Source organism: Schistocerca piceifrons, chromosome 2 (genome assembly GCF_021461385.2).
Source record: "Schistocerca piceifrons isolate TAMUIC-IGC-003096 chromosome 2, iqSchPice1.1, whole genome shotgun sequence".
NCBI lineage: Eukaryota > Metazoa > Arthropoda > Insecta > Orthoptera > Acrididae > Schistocerca > Schistocerca piceifrons.
This window is the reverse complement of record NC_060139.1, coordinates 1,038,935,918-1,038,962,191: the sequence shown is the minus strand read 5'-3', so window position 1 is coordinate 1,038,962,191 and position 26,274 is coordinate 1,038,935,918. Positions and strand designations below refer to the sequence as shown.

Genomic DNA, 26,274 nt, shown 5'->3' with positions numbered 1-26,274 from the left:
TGTCGCAACTTTTTTTTATTTATTTTGGTTTTAAACACTCCAAGGTGGATAGAAGTGCCTTGGAATACTTGGACCTTTAGTACAAAAACGTAGTCATGTATACCAATGCCTCATTAACAAGCATTTTAAGTACACTTGTTCTTTTTATCGCAGCTCCCAAGTTTTCAGTCGTCAGAAGTGGCAGTTCTTGTACGGTACGTAGAGTCGCTGCTGTTTTGGCTCCGGCAGTTGCTCTCCGTTGTTGCCGTCCTCAGCGATTGAATTATACAGTACTCATTGACGATTTGTGCTTCGTTTCGTCGTGCTGTCTTATGTTTCATTTTGCTAAAATGAAAGAAGGAGCACTTCCTACTCCATTGTGGGTGTTGCCGACAGCTCCTTGACGGAAAAGCATGCTTAATGTATGCATTACTATCAGAAAAATAGAAACAAGAAACTCAGATATGTTGGCTGTACTGTGCGACGGAAAATCCACTCCTCACATTTACCTGTAGCACCATTCAAGAAAAAGTAACTTTGTCCTCAGTTTTATTCAAAAATAATTTCCTCCTCCTTCTTCACCTGCACGCGGATGTTGCAGATTCTGTTTAAGTCAGTAATCTAATGATACTAATATGTATTAGTATACAGCAGAGCATACGATAGAGTATATTGCTGGAGGCTTAGTTTCCAGTAATAACGAAGACCTATTGGGCGTCTGCCCCCGTTGCCAGGTTAAGACAGATTGTTCATGTATAATGGACGACCAAGCAGTAATAAACAATTTTTCGCGCTTCTTGTAGCGGACAAGAACCAAAGAAGCAGTCGTAACTTTTTACTCACTAGCAGTCTAATTCTTTAACTGCTAACCTCGTCAAAATGTGAATACTTCTTACGCTCTATACAATATTATCTTATCTTTTTAGCAAACGTGGAAGCCGGTTCCGTTACGTGCATCGCTGATACCAAAGATTGTTCTTCGTAAGCATCAGCAAATATTTCAGTTTTACACGGCAAAGAGTAATTACAAATTTTGAAAGTCTGCGCGCCGAGGGACACTAGACAGTTCCGCGAATTCTTCATCCCCTTTAGAGTTGTGAGCAAAATTATCAGTGTATTGTTAGATATAGTGTTAACCACAATTAAAATTTCACGTTAGCCACATTAAATGGCGGCTAACTGCGTCTACATTAGTTTTAACTCAAATCTCTAATAAGAAATGTTTATCTTTACAGCCTTTTATGATCTTCAATAGGGCATACATAATGTTTGCCCACGGCACTAAGGTACGTTAATATTATGCATACCTTTGCTCTTTTGCTGTGTGTTTTGTGACGTAAGAATATATACTTTCGTCTGTCATGTTATTACGAGTGTGGTCATGCGAGTACTGTGCGTGCCAGGTTTATCTCCGTACAATTTGAATGCAATGTGCCTTCCCTTCAGACGTTGGTGAGATTCATCTAGCCAGTTAACAGTTACTAACGACCGAATGCACGTAAATACATTGATTAAACTTACCAACTGATTATTTTTAGAATGTAGCCCTACATCCGTTTTTGAATTCCCAACAATAGAAAATAGCCCTACATCTCTTTTTGAATTCGTAACAATTTTGCATTGTTGCGATCCGATGCTCGTGTGTGGGGCTCTTAAGGAAATAATAATTCGAGTACACTAGACAAAAACGTGGTAGTTTTTATTTGCATAATCCCTGCAGTACGCTTTTGCGCCACATCTAGTTCGCACAGGGAAGTTAGGAATTTTCATCACTCTTGTTTGTAAAGCATTTTATGATTTCCGTCCGGTCACCTAAGAAGCGCGCGGTAGTACTGGAATATTACCGAATGTTATTTCATTCTTATTAAAAATTAAATGACATTCGAAGCTATATTGTTTCTTGTCCCTTTTTACTTCTGAACTGCAACTGCTCACACCATTGCAGGTTAGCTGGACCGCTGGCTGGCCAGTGCTGTCCAAGTTTAATGCGCCGGTAAAGCTGTTGTCTCGCATTATCTCTCAGTCTGTGTGCGTGTAACACAGCATAAAAGTACCCTTATAATCGTACTTGATTGTGCTGGTCACAGTTTGGCTTCCGCTCCACGTGAAACGAAATCCAATGAGATCCAAGCAGACGCGGAAGAATACATGGCGTAATGTTTACATCAGGTTTATCCAATGATGAACATAGTGTAGTTGCCGGTTTTCTAATTCCACAGTCGATATTCGCTCCCATGTAAACGCATGCGGTTTTGACACGTGCGTGGTTTCTTCTTGTTTCCGAAAATTTTCCGCTAATATAGACGGAGTGCCATTTTGCACCGTAAAGGATAAGTAGAAATATTAGACTGAAGCTATTTACATCTCTTTAACTGAAGAGAAATAGTGATTGTGCTGGCAAAATCAAAAACTATAATAGCTGATTTGCCGGACGGAGTGGTCGAGCGGTTCTAGGCGCTACAGTCTGCAGCCGCGCGACCGCTACGGTAGCAAGTTCGGATCCTGCCTCGGGCGTGGATGCGTGTGATGTCCTTAGGTTAGTTAGGTTTAAGTAGTTGTAAGCTCTAGGGGACTGATGACCTCGTAAGTTAAGTCCCATAGTGCTCAGAACCATTTGAATAGCTGTTTTCCAGGCCCCATATTCCACAGGGCTAGCAAATCCGGTTCAGACCTTAACATGTAAACACGAAAACGAAAAATGCTTTTCGAAATTTGGTTTTCGTCTTTCAGTAGGTGTATCGCAAGTAAACGTTGCGAGTGATACTTTCATGGAGCCGTTTGCTCCCCGTGGGCCGCCGGTTGGACACTCCTGATAAGAAAAAATGTTCAAATGTGTGTGAAAATCTTATGGGACTTTACTGCTATGGTCTGCAGTCCCTAAGCTTACACACTACTTAACCTAAATTACCCTAAGGACAAACACACACACCCATGCCCGAGGGAGGACTCGAACCTCCGCCGGGATCATCCGCAGAGTCCATGACTGCAGCGCCGAGACCGCGCGGCTAATGCCGCGCGGCGTGATAAGAACAATGTTGGACTACAGCTAGAGATGAAACTAGGTCACCGGAAGAGCAACGCAAATGGTTCAAATGGCTCTAAGCACTATGGGACTTAACATCTGAGGTCATCAGTCCCCGAGACTTAGAACTACTTAAACCTAACTAACTTAAGAACATCACACACATCCATGTCCGAGGCACGATTCGAACCTGCGACCATAGCAGCAGCGCGGTTCCAGACTGTACCGCCTAGAACCGCTCGGCCACAGCGGCCGGCAAGATCAACACATGTCAGGAACGTGCATACATGCTAAACCTCAAAATCGATGATGGTGTGCTTAGGCACTTATGCTTCTCACAAGGGAACCTCCCCATCGCACCCCCTCAGACGTAGTTATAAGTTGGCACAGTGGATAGGCCTTGAAAAACTGAAGACAGAACAATTGAGAAAACAGGAAGAAGTTGTGTGGAACTGTGAAAAAATAAGCAAAATATACAAACTGAATAGTTCAAGGGAAGATATCCAACATTAAGGACGATAGGAACGCAGGAGCGCCGTGGTCTCGTGGTAACGTGAGCAGCTGCGGAACGAAAGGTCCTAAGTTCAAATCTTCCATCGAGTGAAAAGTTTGATTTTTTATTTTCAGTTTATGTGACAAACTCTTATGTTTTCATCACTTTTTTGGGAGTGATTATCACATCCACAAGAAAAGCTAAATCGGGCAAGGTAGAAGAATCTTTTTACCCATTCGCCAAGTGTACAAGTTAGGTGGGTCGACAATATATTCCTGTCATGTGACGCACATGCCGTCACCAGTGTCGTATAGAATATATCAGATGTGTTTTCCTGTGGAGGAATCGGTTGACCTATGACCTTGCGACAAATGTTTTCTGTTCCCATTGGAGAGGCACGTCCTTTCGTCTACTAATCGCACGGTTTTGCGATGCGGTCGCAAAACACAGACACTAAACTTATTACAGTGAACAGAGATGTCAATGAACGAACGGAGAGATAATAACTATGCAAAAATAAAGAAAGTAAAATTTTCAGTCGAGGGAAGACTTGAACCAAGGACCTCTCGTTCTCCAGTTGCTCACGCTACCACGGGACCACGGCGCTCCTGATCTCACAGTGTCCATTATGGTGCTTATGTCGCCCATTGACTACTCAGTTTGTATATTTTGCTTATTTTTTCACAGTTCCACACAACTTCTTCCTGGTTTCTCAATTGATCTGTGTTCAGTTTATCAAGGCCTATCCACTGTGCCAACTTATAACTAAATCTGAGGGGGGTGCGATGGGGAGGTTCCCTTGTCAGCACGTGAACATTATTTTACGTTAGGGTTTTATTTTTGTTTTACTAGTGTTGAGTGGACGTTGTTTTGCTTCCTGTTATTTCGCAGTTTGCTGAGTGCAGAGCACTTGTTTATAGACCGTTCGCTTTTGCTTGTGCAGGTGATGTGTGAGTCCTTAAGCTGAAGCCCGGGGGCGGCAGAGGAGATGGCGACGTGCCAGGCGGGAGGAGGAGGCGGCGGGGGCGGCCACCACGGCCACCGCCGGCAGGAGTCCATGTACGCCATGACGGGCCTCTACTCGGAGACCGCGTCCGCAGACGAGGACCTCAACGACTCGAACGCAACCGTCACGACGACGGTGAGCGCCGGCACGTCCGGCGGCTGCTGCCACGACTCCGTGGTCAAGTGCCACAGCAGGAACCCCTCGTCCGGGCTCGTCGACAGGTCAGTTCCGACCTCCTAGAGAGAATAAAGCTACAGTGTTGAGTTTACCCATTTACACTGAGATTACGAAGTGTCCGCTGCTCGTGGTCTCGCGGTAGCGTTCTCACTTCACGAGCACGGGGTCCCGGGTTCGATTCCCGGAGGGTTTAGGGATTTTCTCTGCCGCAAGATGACTGTGTGTTGTTGTGTCGTCTTCATCATCATTATTCATCCACATTACGGTCGGAGGAAGGCAATGGCAAACCACCTCCACTAGGACCTTGCCACGGGTCTTCCGCATCGTTCCCCTACGCTCTGTAAAGAAGCATGGGACCTCATTTTTTCATGACAAACGTAAAGGGGTACCTTCTAATATGGTGTTGCGCAGCAACTCGGAATAGCTCGGACACAACATGTCGTTGGAAATCCCCAGCAATATTGACCTATTTTGCCTCTCTAGCCGTCCATAATTGGTGAAGTGTTGGCGGTGCAGGATTTTGTGCACGAATTGAAATCTCGATTGTTACCCATAAACGTTCGATTTTCACCATAAAAGAAGATTGTATACATGGAAGAAGCCTGGAGATACTGACAGGTTTCAGATAGATTATATAATGGTAAGACAGAGATTTAGGAACCAGGTTTTAAATTGTAAGACATTTCCAGGGGCAGATGTGGACTCTGACCACAATCTATTGGTTATGAACTGTAGATTAAAACGGAAGAAACTACAAAAAGGTGGGAATTTAAGGAGATGCGACCTGGATAAACTGACTAAACCAGAGGTTGTACAGAGTTTCAGGAAGAGCATAAGGGAACAATTGACAGGAATGGGGGAAAGAAATACAGTAGAAGAAGAATGGGTAGCTTTGAGGGATGAAGTAGTGAAAGCAGCAGAGGATCAAGTGGGTAAAATGACGAGGGCTACTAGAAATCCTTGGGTAACAGAAGAAATATTGAATTTAATTCATGAGAGGACAAAATATAAAAACGCAGTAAATGAAGCACGCAAAAGGGTATACAAACGTATCAAAAATGAGATCGACAGGAAGTGCAAAATGGCTAAGCAGGGATGGCTAGAGGACAAATGTAAGGAAGTAGAGGCTTATCTCACTAGGGGTAAGATAGATATCACCTTCAGGGAAACTAAAGAGACCTTTAGAGAAAAGAGAACCACTTGCATGAATATCAAGAGCTCAAATGGAAACCCAGTTCTAACAAGGCAACCTCCCCATCGCCCCCCCCCCCCCCCCCCCCTCAGATTTAGTTATAAGTTGGCACAGTGGATAGGCCTTGAAAAACTGAAGACAGAACAATTGAGAAAACAGGAAGAAGTTGTGTGGAACTATGAAAAAAATAAGCAAAATATACAAACTGGGTAGTCCACAGCGAAGATCGGCAACTTCAAGGATAGCCTCACCTTCGGAGCGCCATGGTCCTGTGGTTAGCGTGAGCAGCTGCGGAATGGTAGGTCCTTGGTTCAAGTCTACCCTCGAGTGAAAGATTTAATTTTTTTGGGACTGATTATCACATTCACAAGAAAACCTAAATCGGGCAAGGTACAAGAATGTTTTTACCCATTCGCCAAGTGTACCAGTTAGGTGGGTCGACGACATATTCCTGTCATGTGACGCACATGCTGTCCCCAGTGTCGTATAGAATATATCAGACGTGTTTTCCTGTGGAGGAATCGGTTGATTTATGATCATGCGATCAAATGTTTTCGGTTCCCATGGGAGAGGCACGTCCTTTCGTCTACTAATCGCACGGTTTTGCGGTGCGGTCGCAAAACACATACATTAAACTTACAACAATGAACAGAGACGTCAATGAACGAACGGACAGATCATAACTTTGCGAAAATAAAATTTTCACTCGAGGGAAGACTTGAACCAAGGACTTCTCGTTCCGCAGCTGCTCACGCTAACCACGGGACCACGGCGCTCCTGAACTTACGTTGTCCTTGATGTTGCCTATCTTGCGCAGGGACTACTCAGTTTGTATATTTTGCTTATTTTTTTCATAGTTCCACACAACTTCTTCCTGTTTTCTCAATTGATCTGTGTTCAGTTTTTCAAGGCCTATTCACTGTGCCAACTTATAACTAAATCTGAGGGGGGTGCGATGGGGAGGTTCCCTTGTAAGCAAAGAAGGGAAAGCAGAAAGGGGGAAGGAGTATATAGAGGGTCTATACAAGGGCGATGTGCTTGAGGACATTATTATGGAAATGGAAGAGGATGTAGATGAAGATGAAATGGGAGATATAATACTGCGTGAAGAGTTTGACAGAGCACTGAAAGACCTGAGTCGAAACAAGGCCCCAGGAGTAGACAACATTCCATTAGAACTACTGACGACCTTGGGAGAGCCAATCCTGACAAAACTCTACCATCTGGTGAGCAAGATGTATGAGACAGGCGAAATACCCTCGGACTTCAAGAAGATTATAATAATTCCAATCCCAAAGAAAGCAGGTGTTGACAGATGTGAAAATTACCGAACTATCAATTTAATAAATCACAGCTGCAAAATACTAACGCGAATTCTTTGGTTCAAATGGTTCAAATGGCTCTGAGCACTATGGGACTTAACTACTGAGGTCATCAGTCCTCTAGAACTTAGAACTACTGAAACCTAACTAACCTAAGGACATCACACACATCCATGCAGTCGTGGTACAAACGTTATGTTCACGAGGTCAGGAGGCACTGCAGGCAATCTCGTGCTGTTAGCAAAGACACTCGCATTGGTCATCTGCTGCCGTAGCCCATTAACACTACATTTCGACAGCACTGTCGTAATGAATATATTCAGCGTATGTCCCACATTCATTTGTTGCATGTCTGTTAGCACTGACAACTGTGCAAATGGCGCTGCTCTTGGTCATTAAGTGAAGACAAACCACCACTGTGTTGTCCTTGGTAAGAGGGAACGCCTGAAATTTTGTAATCTTGGCACATACTGTGGATATTGGAATATCGATTTCCAAAATGGATGTTGCATGCATCTAGTTCCAACAGCCATTGCACGTTTAAAGTCTGTCGTGTGGACATAATCACGTTGGAAGCCTTTTCACATGAATCACCTGAGCACAATTAACAGCTCTGCTAATGTACTGCCTTGTTTACATTGTGTATGCTAGACTACTGCTATGTAGATATGTGCATATCACTGTTCCATGATGTTTGTCAACTAGGTGTATGCAGTATATTCTCTGCTGAGCCTGATGCAGTTGGTACGTTGTTGTTGCAGATTTTCTAGTCTGTGCAAAGAAAAGTCATGTGATCGGTCACAAAACCAGCTTCCAAAAGAGTATTTGACAACTTCATTGTTCTGAAAACATTACCCTTCAGATGTTTCTTCGAATTCTGAAACAGGTAATAGTCCAAGGGGGCTAGGTTTCGTGAGTGGAGATGGTGGTTGAATAATTGGAAGCCCAGGGTCGTCAATCTGCTAGCCACATAAAACAATGGTTCAAATAGCCCTGAGCACTATGGGACTTGACTTCTCAGTCATCAGTCCCCTAGAACTTAGAACTACTTAAACCTAACTAACCTAAGGACATCACACACATCCATGCCCAAGGCAGGATTCGAACCTGCGACCGTAGCAGTCGCCCGGTTCCAGACTGTAGCATCTAGGTCCGCTCGGCCACTCCGGCCGGCTGCTAGCCACAATGTAGGGATTTTGGTTATATCGGTATCTTTTTTTTTTTTTTTACGCCAGTTTAACCTGACTGTTAAATCCTCTAAAAATAATCAGTTTCTGAAATAACTTGATTTTCGATTTTTTATTCCTGTTATTTTCCATAACTATAAGTGACTATGTCACTATATGGAATAACTAAAAAAAATCTTCAACAAATTTGCATTTAGCAGTTCATAACAAACTTATCAGAAAACATGTAGATGCTTTGGCTGTTGTAGCTCTGCATAGTCAAACAGAAAATGAGGATTGGAAGGTAGGAGATGAAGTTATAGTGGAAGTAAAGCTGTGGGAATGGGTTACGAGTCCTACTTTGGTAGCCTTGTCTGTAGGGCACTTCCCCTTGAAAGGCAAGGGCCCTGAATTTGAGTCTTGTTCCATCAAACAGTTCCAACGTGTATGCTATTATTTGTCATAGATTGTAATATGTAGTCTTCACTGCTCAGTATCATATTACCACATTTGCTTGACATTATTATCTGACATTGACAATGAAAATTATGCTGTGGACCATTGTGTGTTATTGGCAGTCCTAGCTGTTTAAAAGTCTCCTTTGGTTTTACCGATTTGTCAGGCATGTTAAGTTAATTGTCACCTGGTTGTGAGTGTGCCAGGTATTCAGCAAATGAATAGCAGTAAGCTGTTAATTTGGCTTAATGCAGCCTGGCAATTTGTATCCCTAAAATCCATCAAATGTAACTTCAGTGTGATGTGACATGCAGGAACTTCTATTTCTGCTTGTGTTAGATTCAGGAAATTTGAGTTGTTTGGCTATGATTTGATGACGTTTTTCTGTAATTACAGTTCTGTACTTACATTAGTTTTGAGGTGTGAGTTTAATGCTCCTCCACACATTTCCTACAGTATATTTCATGCTTTAATTCTCTCGAGCATATTCACTGGCTGATTAAATTGTAGGTCATCAAACTTTTAGACATGTTTTACTGGTTTCCATCCTGATAATCAGAGCCACACTTGGGCCATAAGAGTTGGCATGCTGGCGAGGTCATTGTTGGGGCAGGGGGGGGGGGGGGGGGTTGACGCGGTCTGCTAGCCCTGCTAAATAGGGGGTCATACCATTTCAATACGACTGAGGGAACTCAAAACATTTAATGTATGCTGTCTAGTAGTAAGTATATTCAGAGCCAGTTGCAATTGAATCTTTCACTTATTTCATCATTCACCATGAAACAAACATTAGTTCTCCTCCACAACTCATGTCCAGGTACACTCTTGGCAAATTGGTGAGGTCCTTTTGGAACTGGTTTTCCATTGTGTTGTTCCAGTCTCATGCAGAGTATCTAATTAATGTTTGCAATATGTGGATGAGAGTTACAAGTACTCCTGCAATGCCGTGTGGTTTTGCATTTTTATGGGTTGAAATGAAAGTAACCCCAGCACAGGCACACATCGTACTCCTCTCAAAATCTGCCAAGGGTGCCACTGATTTTTGTGTCCCCATCCAACAGATGACACATCTTTAATAATACCACACTGCTTTGTTCTATGAATTGCTACTGTTAACTTTGAAGTGTAAGTCAAGACACTGTCTTGCAGTCTGGTACTTCTGAAGAGCGTGCCACTATCTGTTTTTCCTTTGTTAGCCAAAGTCTGCAGATAAAAATTTCTTCCACCATCAGAACTGAAACTGACATTAACTACTACAACTGTGAATGCAGGTAGTCTTCCAATGAGCTCCAATTTGATACAAAACCATTATTTTTCCTGAACAGTGTATAAATTATGTGTAAATTTGATTGCATTTGGTTTCCCTCAAAGTGCTACCTACTGTAAACCACGGAGTTTCTCTTTCTCAAACTGTATTTGTAATTTCATTGTTGGATAACTAATAGACTGTAGATATGTCATACATAATCACAGCTCTATAGTGAAATCATTTAATATGTAACTTTCAGGAGTGAAAAGGAACGTGCACATTCCGCGTATCCAGAACTTACTGCTGCCATCCTTCTTCGTGATTCGAAGGATTGTGGTATCCTTAACTGTAGGCCTCCATTCTTGCAGAGGTTTGCGAGTATAAAGGTGAGTAAGTTGGAATTGCATAGGTTGTATACAGAACAGTGAAGTCAGTTTTAATGTGGGACCTGAGTATGTTTGCTGTGGTCCAAGAAAGTAAACCTGAATTGATGTGAAAGGTTTAAATTAAATAAGTTATTGTGTCTCAGCCTATTTCAATATAGAGTATTAATTGGAGATGAGGGGCATTCAATAAGTGATGCAATGCCAGTTTTCCCAGTTTCAGTTGAAAAAATGCAGAATTTGTGGTGGGGCATGGTGGAATATTCCCACTTAGCTCCTATATTTTCACAAAGTTCCAGTAGGTTGCAGCACTATACATTGCCTTCAAGATGGTATTTGTAACAGAACTACACTTCGAGCAGAGAGCAGACATTTAGTATCTTTTCAAAGAAAACCAGAGCATCGCATTTATTTGTAGGTGCTTACAGAATGTCTACGGAGACCTGTCAGTGAACAAAAGCACTGTGAGTCATGCAAACTTGCCCGATCTACTGTGGACCACCTGGCCACACACAACTGTAGCTCCTGCAGTGTTGGAATGTGTGGAAACTCTCATTCAAGGTGATGTAAATGAACTTCTTCTTCTGCATGACAACACAAGGCCTCACAAAAATCTGCACACCCAAGAGGAGCTCACAAAACTTCCTTGGACTGTTCTTCCTCATCCACCCTACAGCGCAGATCTCGCAGATTCCAGCCTCCATCTGCTTGGCCCAATGAAGGATGTATTCCACGGGAAGCAGTACGTGGATGATGAGGAGGTTATTGATGCAGCAAAGTGTTGGCTCTGGTGTCAACCAGTAGACTGGTACCATGCGGGCATACAGGCCCTCCCAGTAAGATGGCGTAAGGCCATCGCATCGAAAGGAGATATTTTGAAAAATAGAGTTTGTTGTTAAAACAGTGGGAAATAATATGGTGTATTGGAATGCTGAATAAAACCAACCTGCTTTCAGGGAGAAATGTGTTGCTTTACTTATTGAATGCCCCTCATATTTTGTCTGCAGAACAAATGTCATACACTGTGAATTTTTATGTACAAATTTCCTGACCCCATGGTTTCAGTGGCTTGTTTGGTATATTTCAGTCAGAATTATTTGTACAACTTGTAGTTACTGAGATTGATCTGTTGGCAAATGCATTCATATGCTTTGTGTTATTTCATATAAAATGAATAAATTCATATAAACATAGAGCTATCGTAGTCTTTCACTTCCTGTTTTATAATTTGCCTGCACGGAACACAATAATGCAGCAGACTAAATGGTGGTTCATGTAATGAAAGGCATACAGCTCCAGTATTTGTAAATACACATATAGCAGTGAAAATAATAAATATCTTAGGATGTCGGCTCAGTGTATGAGATTAGGCAATGTCAATTAGAGATTAATTTGAGAGGAATTAATTTGCACAGGAAGCTTGACCGTCTTGGCACTCAAAATTTGCCAAGGACTGCTTGTTAAACAAAATTGCTGTCTCATGAAGTTGCAAAAGTTCTGCTGTGGTGAACATTATAAAATAAAAGAAGTAGTTTTAATCTTTTTACAGATTTTGATGGTATGCGCTTGAAATTTAAGCATATGTTCTATCTATAAATAACATATAATTTATACAACGTAAAAAATATTTGTGATACACTTAACTTTTTACAGTTACCTTCACATTAGAATAACAGGAAAGCAAAATATTGAAATACATTTGTGATGAATGAATGATCCCAGTGTGACTATATAATAATGCATAACTTTATCCTTTGCTTTATTCCAGGTGTTTGTCCTATTGTTATCATTCCTAGTAACACTGCAACAAGCACTTAGCTCAGGGTATATTAACTCTGTAATTACAACAATTGAGAAGAGGTTTGAAATACCGTCCAGTCTCTCAGGCCTAATAGCTTCATCATATGAGATTGGAAATGTCATCACAGTTATATTTGTTAGCTATCTGGGCAGTCGTCGGCACATTCCTGTGTGGATAGCAATTGGTGAGTATATATAAGATAAGAAAGAAAATTGTATTAGGTTATCAACTATATACGATGGTGGTTTGGTAAGTCTGGTAAATTTTCATGAAATAATGGTACATTTTTTGTTGCGTCTTCACAGTTGATAAGGTTGATTATTCCAAGCATTGTATAAAGAATTTCAATGGTTTACAGCATACATTCCATTGTTGACAGATGTCTGAATCGGTCAGTGTGTCAATTGTGACTGAAAATGTATAAGACAAAGTTTCGAGCTGTTATTAAACATTTATATTTGAAAGATGGGACTGCCACACAAATCAAAACAGAATTGGATGACATTCACGCAGATGTTGCAGTGTCGTTGAAGATGATTTACATTTGGATTAATGAATTTAAACTTGATTAGACAAGCACTGAAGATGATGTGTGCTCTCGCCTTCCAATTAAGGTTACCGCAAAGGAAACCATTGACAAAATCTGTTGTATGGTAATGCAAGACTACTGAACAAAAATTCACAAGATTGCTGAGGTTGTAGGCATCTCAGCTTAGAAAGTGGATAATATCCTGCATGGAGATTTGGCTAGGTGTGTGAGGTGGGTGCCGCGATTGCTCACAGTTGGCCAAAAGTACATATGGCATAACACTTTAACACAATATCTGGTGATGTTTAATCACAATCTGCAAGACTTTTTGCACTGATTTGTGACTGTTTATGAAGCCTAGATCCGTAATTGGATCCGTAATTACACATCGGAGTCAAAACGGCAGTCAGAACAATGGACCAAGGCTGGTGAAAGTGAACTGTAAAAGGCAAAGACCATTTTTCCAGCTGGTAAGGTAATGGCTTTTTTTGGATTCCCAAGGAATAATCCTCACAGATTAATTGGAAAAAGACAGAACAATAATGGACCGTATTATGCTTCATTTTTGTATTACATGAAACTTGTGTTGGCTGAAAAATGACCGAAGTTAGCACGCAGAGTGATTTTTCACCAGGTTAGTGCATAATCCCTCACAGTGATAACAAAGGCTAAAGGGCATGAATTAAGCTTTGAACTGGTTCATCTTTCGCCCTATTGACCAGACTTATCCCCAAGTGTTTACTTTCTGTTCCCTAACCTGAAATTTTGGCTTGCTGGGAAAAAATTTTCAACAGATGAAGAAATGATAGTTGCAGTCAATGAGTATTTTATGGAGTTGCCACAGTGGGAAACAGGTTAGTGGAGATTTAAGCCAGAAGGATTGTGAGAGCACAGGATATACTGAAGAGACAATTCCCACCTTCATATTTCAGAAAACCTAGTGCCCGAAGAGAAGAGCCAAATAGCTTGTGTAGTGAAGCAGCTGTTGAAGTCATTTGTGTTGTTATGCTAAACACGTTCGGCAACTGGTGGTTGAGAATGGTGCACAGTAATTGTAGCATAGCTAATGTACGACATGGCTGCTTTCACACATTGCCCTGCCTTTTTATATTGTAGGAAATGCCTGTGACTAAGCTGTGACTTGACCACAAGGGAATGACGCCTGAGGAGCAGGATTGGAGCAACATAGGAGTAGGGATGGACAAGGATACTTGTAGAGAGGGGGGGCCTGTGGAACACTACTTTCGGTGATGAGAGTAGGAGTTTGGGTGGAATATTCCTCATCTCATTGTGTGATGAGAGGTAGTCGAAGCTCTGGAAGTGGTTGAGCTTCTCAAGGCCAGGAGGGAAATCGGAGGAGTTCTGGCTGGTAGATGGTTAACAGTTTTACTGGTGTAAGAGGAACATGTGGCATGGAACATTGATTTGTGGATGAGTTTGATAGGATACTATCTTGTCAGTAAAGGCTCCGGTAAGGGTAGCAGTGTGTTTTGATGGCTCCTGCTTTCTGCTGCAGATGTATCATCCATGGGTGGCCAGGCTGTATGCAAGTGACTTTTTGACATGGAACAGGTGACAGCTGTCCAAGTGAAGGTAATGTTTTTGTTAGTGTGTGTGATATGAAGGGATGTATTTACAGAGCCATCTGAGAGGTAGATATCAACCTCTAGGAAGATGGCATGTTGAGTTGTGAAGGGCCAGGTGAAGCAGATTTGGGAATAGGTGTTGAGGTTAGGGAGGAAAGAGCAAAGACTGTCCCTGCCTTGAGTCCAGATCATGAAAATGTCTCCCATGAATCTGAACCAGACAACAGGTTTTAGATGTTGACTGATTGGAAGGATTCCTCCAGATGGCCCATAAACAAATTGTTACAGGATGGCACCATGTGATTACCCATGGTAGTGCCTTGGATTTATTTATAGATTCAAACTTTGAAAGTGAAATAATCGTGGGTCAGGAATTGATTGGCTAGGAGGAGTAGAAAAGAAGTGGCGGGTTTGGTATGAGGAGGACATTGGGAAAGGCGGATGTTGGTGTATAGGGACATTGCATCTACATTGACAAGAAGTGTGGAGGTAATGAGACAGGAGCTGTGGAAAGATGGTGAAGGAAGTGAATGGTGTCTTGGATGTAGGATGGGAGATTATGGGCAATATTTTGGAAGTGTTGGTCAACAAAAGCAGAAGTTTGTTGCGTGGGAGCAGTTTACCCAGCCATAATGGGACAACCAATGGGGCTGGGTATGTGGACTTTGAGGAGGAATTCCTGAAAGGTTACAGGAGGATGAATGGGTGGAAGGGGAGGAGGATAATGGTTGGAGGGAGACTGATTTTAAAGTTTTTAATTGAGTAAATTTGGGAAAAAAACTGCTGCCTCCTCAGTTTCTCTATAAAGCTGCTGTTTGTCTGCTATTAGCAGCTTAATGTTTACTTGATTACAGTTTTATTTTCACAGAAAACTTATGAAAATCTGTAAATGCTGAGTCCTATTTACAGTTCATTACTACTTGTTGTACAGCTTTATAACAAATACTGCTATTTTACATGTAATTAACAGAACTTTTCAGTCCCTGGATCTATTCAGATAATTTGTAGAAAGTGTGGCTAATAAAGTATATTTTTAATTTTATTTTGAATTGGTAGGGATTCCTAATTTCTGACTTTATGTTAGGCTTGAGCTTTTTTATATCTTCGCGCCACAGTACTTAAATCCATTCTGAATCCTGGACAAGGAAGCAGAGTCTATATGAAAATTTTTATTTGTGTTAGCTGACACTGATTTTTATCATCAGCAGCAAGTACTAGCTAACTGTGTTGTCTCTTGGTAACTTTAACAATTTCCTCTTTCACAAAATTTTATTTTTATTTTTAGTCTTGATAGTGGTAGCATTGAGTCATTGACTGGCCCACAAAAAAGTGAATGCGTGTGCGTGTGCATGTGCGTGTGTGTGTGTGTGTGAGAGAGAGAGAGAGAGAGAGAGAGAGAGAGAGAGAGAGAGAGAGAGATATATATATATTTCATTCTTACCATTTGCCCTGGCAAGTTTTTGCTGCAACGTTTCCTGTTGCATTCACATGAAATAATTATAAAATATAGAAGATACATGTAGACCATTTACTTGTGGGATCTCTAAGTCAGTGTCAGCTTGTTCACCATAATTTTCATAGAATTCATTTATATACACACAAGTGTTATTTCTGCCATTGATTTGATTTTTTTATGTATTGTGTTACTTTCTTTTTCAATATGTATTTTGTTGTCTGTTTCAAATTTGTGACAACATTAATTTATCATTGTATCTTCACTTCACCACCACCACCACCACCACCACCACCACCATCATCTTGGGCAGTGTCCACCCTCTGGCAGGGTCTGTTTGGAACATAAGCGTCTCCATCATCTTCTGTCTTGCCACCATCTCTCCGTCTTCACCTTGGTCCAGTCTTCTCCTTCCTTCTAGATGCATCCCTCCACTCCTTTCAGCCATCTGTCTCTTGTTCTTGCTCTTGGTCTCTTTCCTTCCAGTTTCATCTCATGTATCCTCCTGGGAATCCACTTCTCATCCACTCCCTTAACGTGCCCATACCATCTCAGCCTTGATTTTTCTATCTCCTCCTGTAATGGTTCCACTTTCATTAACACTCTGATCCTCTCATTTCTTAACCTGTTTATCTTTGTCACTCTAATTATGTTCCTCAAGAATTTCATCTCACTAGCTTGTACTTTGCTTTTCTCTCTTCCTTTCATAACCCAGGTTTCATATGCACACGTCAGGATCGGTATCTCCCACAAGTCCAACCTCTTGTCCAAGTTGTGGGAGACGGGCAACGGCATGAAGTAGGGGATTGTCTGTAGGAGCGAGGTACAGTGGGTACTGTGTATGCCCTGGGACTGCTACGGTAGCTGTGAAGGTGCTACAGGAACCCTGAAAAGTGATGGCTACTATAGCTGGTGAAGCTACAATAGGCCCAGCAAGCCTGTAGTAGATTACGATTTCTGCTTTCAAAAACAGAAAGGACCTCGGAAAGGACGGATTTAATTGACGACGAACTGGCTATAAACAAGGACTAAGATATGGAACATTAAATATACAAACATTGATTTGAAAGGTGGAGGAGATGGTAGACTTGATGGAAAGAAGAAAGTTAGACATATTAGGGTTAGCTGAAACGAGATGGAAAGGAGAAGGAAGGAGAGAATTGAGGAAAAGCTACTGAATGTACTGGAGTTGAAATGAGGAGGGAAGGAAAAATGGAGTGGGAATAGTAGTAAGAGATGGATTAAAAGAGGAAGTGCAAAGAATAAATGATAGGATGATGAAGATCAAAATATCACTCAAGGGGACGACCATAGAGACAATACAAGTGTATGTGCTGCAGGTGGCTTGCACTTCTGAGAAGAAGCAAGAGTTTGAAGAGGAAATGCAGAAGCAGATGGGAAGGAAGAATGTGATAGTAATAGCAGATTTAAACCCACACATTGCAAGAGGAAGACAAGGCTGCGAAAGTGTGCTTCGACCAGAGGGTTGGGGCTGCCGAAATGAGGAAGGTGATAGATTATTGGAGTTCTGTCAAAGGAATGGCTTTCTGGTTGTGAACTCTTGGTTCAGGAAAAGAGAGAGCCACAAGATTACATCGTACATTCAAGACTTAAAGAGGAAATCAATAGTTGACTACTTCCTGTATAATAGTGAGATGAATAGGAACATCATTGGCATTAAGTTAATGCCATCAGAGGCCTTGGATAGCGACCACCATTTGCTGGTAGGATTAAAAGGACAGAAAACCAGGAAAGACATATAAGGGTATTGAAGTTGAGGGAGGAAGAAAGCAGGATACAGTACCTACAAGTAGTAAAGGAAAGCATCCCAAAGGATTAACCAAAAATTCTAGAAGAGGATTGGGATAGATTCAAGGGATCATTGTATCTTCACTTGTTAAGTAATATATTAGTATTCTCAGTATCCTATATGTGTAATTTATGTTATGAGGCAGTAACACACAAAATTTTTCACAGGTTCTGTTATCATGGGCATTGGTTCCATGGTTTTTATGGTCCCACACTTTATAGCAGAACCAAATCTGGGCACGATGCTTGCCAACTCAAGCTCAGACAATATTTGTAGGGGAGTGTCTTTGAGGGAACAGGACATGGGACTTGGAAGATTATCTTCAGGTATTGTAAACACTCATTTTATGTTCATCATCTTTCATATTTTATGTAACTAAGTAGTATACATTAACTCATATTTTATGATTCCCTTTGTGTACTTAACACAAATGTTATGCTAAGTTTATAATGAAAAGAAGCAGAAATGATTATACAGTATAAATAATGATTTCCTCCTGTAGTTATTGATGTGCGTTGGAACATTATAGTGGTGCTGTATCCCATATATGAATACACAAATAAGAGGAGTCAAGCAAACATTGTATTGGTACACTGAAACATTTTTTAGTTTCACTTGATTGACTCTCATGTTCAGCTGATAAAATTGCCGTTCTTTGTGCCTGTATTTTGATTGATGCTAGTACTAGAAAGTCTGTGTTTTTGTTGTTGTTGTGATTTCTTTCTTTTAATTTAATTCCATTTTTATACCATCAAGCTCATCTATTAGTTGCTGTATTTCATAGTTTGTGGATTAGACAATTTAGTATATAGGAATGTAAATGTATAGAGGGCGTGTATTATGGCAGGAAAAGTGACTGCTGAATAACAACAGAAAGAGTGCTGGAATGAGATATGAAAGTTTTTTTTAAGTTGCTGTATGTATTTATTCAAACTTAAAGTGCATACTCTGGACATACACAAGCAATAAAAAGTAATCTTGCTGAAAGTAAGTGTTAATACGTATCTGCTAATAAAAGTTTCATTCCTTAATATTCTTGCTTTACTATTTAGCTAGATATCCATCCTCATTCTAAATTAGGCTCAGTTAGAAATTCTCCAAAGAATATAGCATCACTTTTATTTCAAGTAGTTCTTAATATTGTTCATATGGTAACAGAGCAATTTTTTCCCATCAGTTCTATGTTGAAGAAAAGGTATGAGTACACACATCTTCTCTAGGACAACAATACTCATTTCATAGTATAAAATGTGTGAGTAGGTCAGTCACAATCAAGAAAATAGCCATAGTAATGGTGACTGAAGGAACAAAATAGAGTTATTAAGATAATGATGAATATACATTTTTTTAAATAAAACAAAAATTATATGATTTTGATAAAATGTCTTTGGAGTTAAAGATTTCGTGAACCATTTTTGTACGTGTTTCCATCGTGGATACGGAAAAGGGGGGGGGCGTGGAGGAGGAAATCTTTGGAGGCTTCTGTTTTCTTTAAATAACTGTTAGTATCACGTTACACTTATTAAATTATCTGGGCTGTTATGCTGTGGTTGGGCAAATTTCTTGCTGGAACCCAGCATCTCGTCTTGTCTGTGGGCCATAGTTCAAATTCCCATCCCACCATCTAGATTTATGTTTACCATAATTTCCCTAAATGTAACTGCTGGGAAGGTTCTTTCGAAAAGTCAAGGCCAATTTCCTTCCTCGTTCTTTCGTTATCGGAGCTTGTGCTCTGCGTCTAATCTAGTGACCTTACTGTCAAGGGGATGTTTAAATCTTCTTTACTTATGTCTGTCGAGGTAATCTTCATAGGGATTGTAGCCTCCCCCCCCCCCCCCCTCCCCTCCTCTGAAGATGTCCCGTGCAGACTGCAGACGAGGATGAAACATTGGGTTTCAGCAATAAATTCATCCGATAATAGTGTACTAGCCCGCAATTTTTTAGTAACTGTGACAATTCCAGCTATGAAAGTTGACATTTTACAACTATCATGCTGCTAATGTTTTTATTTATCTTATCATAACCTTCCATTTCCCTAAATGCTATGCTTTGTCTATTAGTAATAATAAGTAGTAGATTCATATTTAACAGTAAGATAAAAAGTAACTTGTTTCATTTCTTATAAACATTATTTAACAAGGATTTGAATTCGTATGACATTAATTACATTCACCAATTGAAATCATGACAGGAGGCCTTATGTACTCATTGGACAGTCATAATGGAAAATAGATAAGACATTGAATATCAGTTTAAATGATTGCTTTCGCAGTATTTCTGTCATGTACTTGGAAACACATTTTCCTATAGTGTATGTAGAGAAAAAAAGAGAATACAAGATGACATAATGGTATGATGTCAACAAGGGCAGTTATGAACAGCAACATCTTTGTCATTTAAAATTTGTGTGAAAAAAGTCTCAAGGCAATCACTTACTCATACATCATGTTTCATTTATATCAACAGTTCAAAGGTAATTGACTGGTTTTGGAAAATATTAATGGAGGGGAGCAGTTAATACAAACTACTTATTCATTTAATACTTATATTAATTATATACTCTGTGTGGAAACTTGTCGCTTTTGTTCGTCTTACACTGTACACGGAAAGGTCACTCCTTGGACAGGGAGGGTGTGCGTTAGCTGCTGCTGTTCCAGTTATACACTAATATTTGTGAAAATTGCAAAACTGAGGAGGGTAAGTGTTGCTAAAAGGAACTATATACAACAATGTATGAACTTTGAAGTTCACAGGTGATTAAGATTATGAAATTGTTGATCTCTGACTCTACAAGCTCAGTATGGTTTGAGACATCCTATATGGTGCAACTGAGCCTCTGAATATCATAACACAGAAACAGAGAACGTGTAAATATGTTCCTGAGGTATCATCCTCCATGTGATTTGTGTGAAAGTCCAAGCTGCTGACAAATCATATCACAAAGATGTTTGAAAGACCACATGATAGATAAATAGTGCATGTCAGGGAAGTAGTAGCACTCTCCATTCTTTGAAGAACACTTGTGTATTCCATGCCACATGTGGCCAACCATTTTACTGATGATGTAAATGAAGTTACCAGAAAGAGGAGTACTTAGGCTGTAGAATATCTCTAGTTCAGATAACCCGAAATAGGTAGGGGTATGTTGATGGTATACAGCCGCCTGCTTGGTGAGGTTCTGTATGTATCTACAAAAGAGGCAATACAGCAGGCATGTAGTACTTGAAAAAGAACTGTTATTGGCAGATTGGCTGATGGCTAACCCCTACCACTCAAGTTACTGAAATGTTAATCCCAACTCAACAAGTCCTGCCCAAGCCAAAAAAATAATAGCAGTAAAAACAATTTCCCAGAGACCAAACTTTTGTACCCATTCAAAATTCATTCACATTAATGCTTTTTGATATTGTAAGTGTTGGATTATAAATTGGAAACAGTTTCAATTGCAGACTATTGTGAAATAACTTTTTCCTGTTGTCCTCTGAAGATGTGTGTAAGTCAGACATGCTAGTATTACTCTGTACTTAATAGAGACGATAAGTCAATGTGAGTGAATGCATTCTGTAAGTGTTCCCCAAACGCTAATTTGCCACTGTTTTGATATACAGTTTTATGGGACATTCAAAAATATTACCTGCAGTGCAGCAATTTTCTCATTGTAGTGCATTGTTATTACAACATCTATCAAACAAAATTGATGTAAACTTTATTGAATGGTTTTATAAATTCCATCTTGTAGATGATACAAAACATTTACATTCATGCTGACAGTTCAAGGGACAGTATAAATGCCATTCTTGAAATATCTATTTTTAATACACAAAAAGGCAACCACTCACTTGTAGATGATAGATATATGGTACATTCCATCCTGGATTTTACACAACACACACACACACACACACACACACACACACACACACACACACAAATGGGGTGGCGAGGGGGGGGGGATACTGTTGGTTGGGCGGTACATGCACCCTTCTATGATAAATGCTAAATAGTAATTATCTGTAGGTAAATTGCTGAATGTCCCTTGTAACAGTATCCATGTTTTATTGAGTTGCATTAGTTTAGTATATGTTCTACCAATATGAATCTAAATTTTTCTTTTCTTACTTCTTAGGATGTTGCAGTCATAGTATGTCACCTAATTACAATGTCGTCTCTGTTGTAAGTACACATAAGCTGATAAAATGGTCAAAAAATCATTTGACACTGGCCTTATTATCTGGATTAACAAGTCAAACAAGTGAATTATATTAATAATCAGTGGATGACCATTTTGTCAGCTTATTTGTAAAAGGAAGTCACTTAGAGTAGTGCTTTATATGACAAATTTTTGGTACTTCATCAAAATCTTTCTTCTTTGAGCTTCTGAAACATTTTCACTTAGTTTAAACATTCTGTAACTGCAGAACTAATAATAAATATTATCTTCATTAATGATATTTAAATTAATTAGTGCAAACTCACATGAAATTCAGCTTCACTTGCATCTTGAAAAGTAATAATTTTAGTTGCTTAAGTTTTATGTGCACTTTGTAATATTGTTAGCACTTATGAAACAGCTGCTAACTATATTAACGGGACCAAATTGTTTTCATCTGAGCATGAGGAGTCACAGTTTTCTGTTTATGAGTTGTAGCAGCCCAAATATAGTAAAAAGTTTCAATTGATAGCCACTGGGAGTTAACGATGTAGTGAACTGTAGCTGTTTTAATTGTTTGAGAGAGCAGTGAAGTAATTCACACTTTTCAGAGTGGCTGTTTATGGGCTTGACCACAAACTCGGTTTTTGGGTATAGTGGCTGTTGACTGTAAAACATTTTTTGTTGATATTCTGCCTTAAAATATGCATTGCTGAACTGACCTGTCTTCTAATCTTGGATGCAGCTGATGGGAATGCTAGAGTGTACTCTAATTATTTAGTGCCATAAAACAATGATTTTGCGTGTTATGTGAACAGCTTCACCAAAGATGCAGTGAGCCACTGTAGATTTCTTTATTCATTTTTAATCTATACTTTTTTTGTTCTCTCCACTCTTATTTTGGCAGGTGTTTTAATCATTTAGGTGTAAATGTTTTTAACTGAAGGGCATTTGGCTATAATTTCTCTTGTAAGAAGAGACTTTTGTTTATGATGTAAAGTATTGCCTTATTTATTCATTTAGTTTAAGGGTAATTTTCACATAAAGTCTCCTATGAAAGGAGAAAATAAGTCAAGTGATGTATATGTGTGTGATATGCTATAGCATTCTAATGGTTTCCAAGCCTTTTGTTTCCCATGTCTCCACCTCATAGCCTTCTGTAATTGTAAGACTGCGCATTGGTCAAGGAGCTGCACTCATATTCAGAATGAGTGGGCTGCATATCCCTTTCAAGCTTTCAGATTTAGATTTCTCTTAATTTCTCTAAATTGTTTTTACATCTAAATCTACAACTATACTTCGCATGTCACCTTACAGTGTGTGATTTAGGTTACCTCAAGTATCACTGTCACTTTTTCTCTTCGTGATTCCATCTGCGAATGGTACGTGAGAAGAGTGACTGTTGATAAACTTCTCTATGAGCTCTGATTTATCAGATTTCCTTGTCATGGACATTTCACAAAATGTATGTAGGAGGAAATTCACACTCTTGGAAATGCAGCATCTCTCTCTCTCTCTCTCTCTCTCTCTCTCTCTCTCTCTCTCTCTCTCTCTCTCTCACACACACACACACACACACACACACACACACACACACACACACAAACAAACAAACTATTTCTTCTGTGAATGAATTATATTTGGGTAAGATTCTTCCAATCAATCTCATCTTGGCATTTGATTTTCCTACAACTGATTGTATGTGGTCATTCCACTTCAGGTTGCTCCAGATGGTCACTCTCATAATTTTACAGTTGTTACAGCTTCCAGCGAGTTTTCAAAAGTAATGTAATCAAAGAGTAATGGATCTCTTTGCCTATTTATATGCAATATGTTTCATTTATTTATGTTCAGGATCAGCTGCTAATTCCTGCACCAAGCATTGTTCCTCCACAGGCCTTCCTGCATTTTGCTACAGTCTTCTGAGGTTTGACTAGATCATTTATATGTGTTATAAACAATGAAGGTCCTCTAACACTACTTTGGCATACTCCAGAAATTACCTTTGCATCTGTCAGTTTCAACCCATTAAAAATAACGTATTGAGTGAGTGTCATCTCTTATAAAGTCCTGAATCAAGTCACTAATCGGGTTCAGTACTCGGTAAATTCGTATATTGTTCACTAAATGACAGTGACTAACTATTTCAAATTCCTATTGGAAGTCAAGGAACGTGGCATCAAGCTGCACGCCTTTGTCTACAGCACTCCGAATATCATGGATGAATAAGCAAACTGTTTCACAAGGTCCCTGTTTACAGAATCATTTTGGTCTTTTTTGGAGGACATTTTCATTATTAAGAAATATCATAGTGTGTGAATGCAGAACATGTTCCATAATTCTACAACAGACTGATGTCAGCAATAAAAGCCTGAAATTATTTGCATTGATTTGGTAACCCTTCTGGGAAATAGGAATGAATTATGTGCTTTTTCACAATCACTGGGACATCTTCATTATTTCAGTCACATGTAACAAGCTGCAATTGGAGTTGGGATGGGGGGAAAGGCAGGTTCTTTTGAATATCTCTGTATAATCTCAAGGGTGTCTCATTTGGTCCAAAGTATCTCATCTTGTCCTGATGCCTCTCCGTATTTAGTGATATCAGCTGATTTTCTATTCTGTGATCACTTATCTCAGTATCTACCATTTTGATATTTTTGCAGTGATTGAAGGAGGATCTGTGCTATGATACTCTGCAGTGAAACATTTTTGGAATACGTAATTCAGAATTTTGTCCTGCCTGTCATCTCCATTTTGGTGGCTTTATGGTCACTGAGCAACTAATTAGATGCTTTGTTTTTTATCTTTTTGCTGACTTAGCACAGATCAGAACTATTTAGAATTTTTAGTTGGATCAGTTGACGAAATTTTACTTTTGAATTTATCAAAAACTTACCTAATTGTTCTCCTTACACTAATTTTCAGTTAATTCATCTTTGGTTGTCAACTAGACTTTGATTTCACCTAAATTTGTGATGGAACCCTCTTTGTTTTCATAGCAACTTTGTAACACATCTATTGTACCACAATGAGTCTTTATCACCACCCTCAATCTTGCTCGGCACATACTGGTCTAAGGTGTCTTGTATAATGTTTCTCAATTTCGTCAATTTTTGTTCCACATCTTCTTTCTTGGAGCTGAACATTTGATGTTGACTACTCAGATAAATTGCAGTGTGTTTCAAATCACTTTCCTGAGGAAAGATATTTTCCAATGTTTCTGGACATTCCTTCTAACACTTGTAGTCAATGATGCTGTAACACCTTTCAGTCACTAATGCTCTCACCTGCATTAACTGATTTGAATAGCTTGTGTCTGTTAGTTACTGCAGGGTCTAAGACATTACCGTCATGTGTCAGTTCTGTAATTACCCATTCAAAGTAATTTTCAGATAAGATATTGAAAACACTCTCACACGAACCACTGTCTCTGGCATCAATTTTAATAGCATTATTTCTCTCATGGTTTTACTGGCAAATTGAAATTTCCCCTTATTATGGTGACATGAACAGGAAACTTACTTGCCGCATTCTCCACATTTTCTCAGAAGTGCTCTACCACCACAGCTCACATGGCAGATAGTTGATAAAAGATTAATGCTGAGATGCTCCTTTTGAAAAGGACATAACTGCTTTTCGTCTAACACCTGATTTCCTTCCCTACGCTTGTCTAAACAGCCTGTGCTCTGTTTGTTGTAACCTCATTGTTGACAAAGCAATGAAGCCCAGTCTGTCTTCCTTCCTTCCTTATGCATTTGTACAGTGCAATAAACATTTATCAGATTATGTGCCAGAATATTTGTTTATCTACATGTGATGTGTGATGTATTTGAAGTGTTTGCTTTCTGCCTGGACTGATGATAGAAAAAATGAGTTGGGTACTATGACAACATATTGTGGTGATGGTTACCCATCCTAATGCCAGTATAGCAAACAAAGCTATATGACTGGTCTTAATTGGTCCATTATACATTGTACATTGAAGAAAACAGTTATGTGCTACAGGAGCCTTTTTATCTTTATTTCCAAACAATATATATCTTGAATATGTGGCTGAGCACATACTTAATGGCTTATAGATGGCTGGCCTGCCCAGTCCTTCAGATTTGACATTGCTTCAACAAGCTGCTTTTCAGAGTTACTGCTTGTTTGCTCAAATAACTTCTCAGTTGTCCTAAAAGGGTTGAGTGGATGCAGTTCCAGATCTAATCACTGCAAAATACGAGGTGGCTACTGGGAATCAGACCTAGGACCTGTGTACAATTCTCCCACATTAGTCATTTATTACTTATAGACCATGTATGAATACTGTCTATTATTATTTGAAGCATTTGTTCCCAGTACTTCCTTCACAACATTTTCCAGCAACAAAGTATGTATGTCGGATAAAGTTTTCTGTACAGATCATGCCTTTATACTTCTAACTTTAGCACCTCAAATTTTGGCACCTGACACTCTGTAAAACTTGTAAAGGAAGGAAAGGGGCAAAGGCAGGTT

General features: G+C 39.7%; 1 protein-coding gene across 1 annotated transcript in view; it reads left to right on the top strand.

Moving 5' to 3' along the window:
• The window catches only part of LOC124775700 (solute carrier organic anion transporter family member 5A1), a 438,784-nt gene that overhangs the window by 372,022 nt on the left and 40,488 nt on the right, over positions 1–26,274 (top strand). Inside the window, exons 4-7 of the mRNA XM_047250528.1 lie at positions 4,438–4,721; positions 10,322–10,448; positions 12,214–12,430; positions 17,792–17,950. Coding sequence (XP_047106484.1) covers positions 4,483–4,721; positions 10,322–10,448; positions 12,214–12,430; positions 17,792–17,950 — 742 coding nt within the window. The 5' untranslated portion in view covers positions 4,438–4,482. The remainder of the gene's footprint in view (positions 1–4,437; positions 4,722–10,321; positions 10,449–12,213; positions 12,431–17,791; positions 17,951–26,274) is intronic.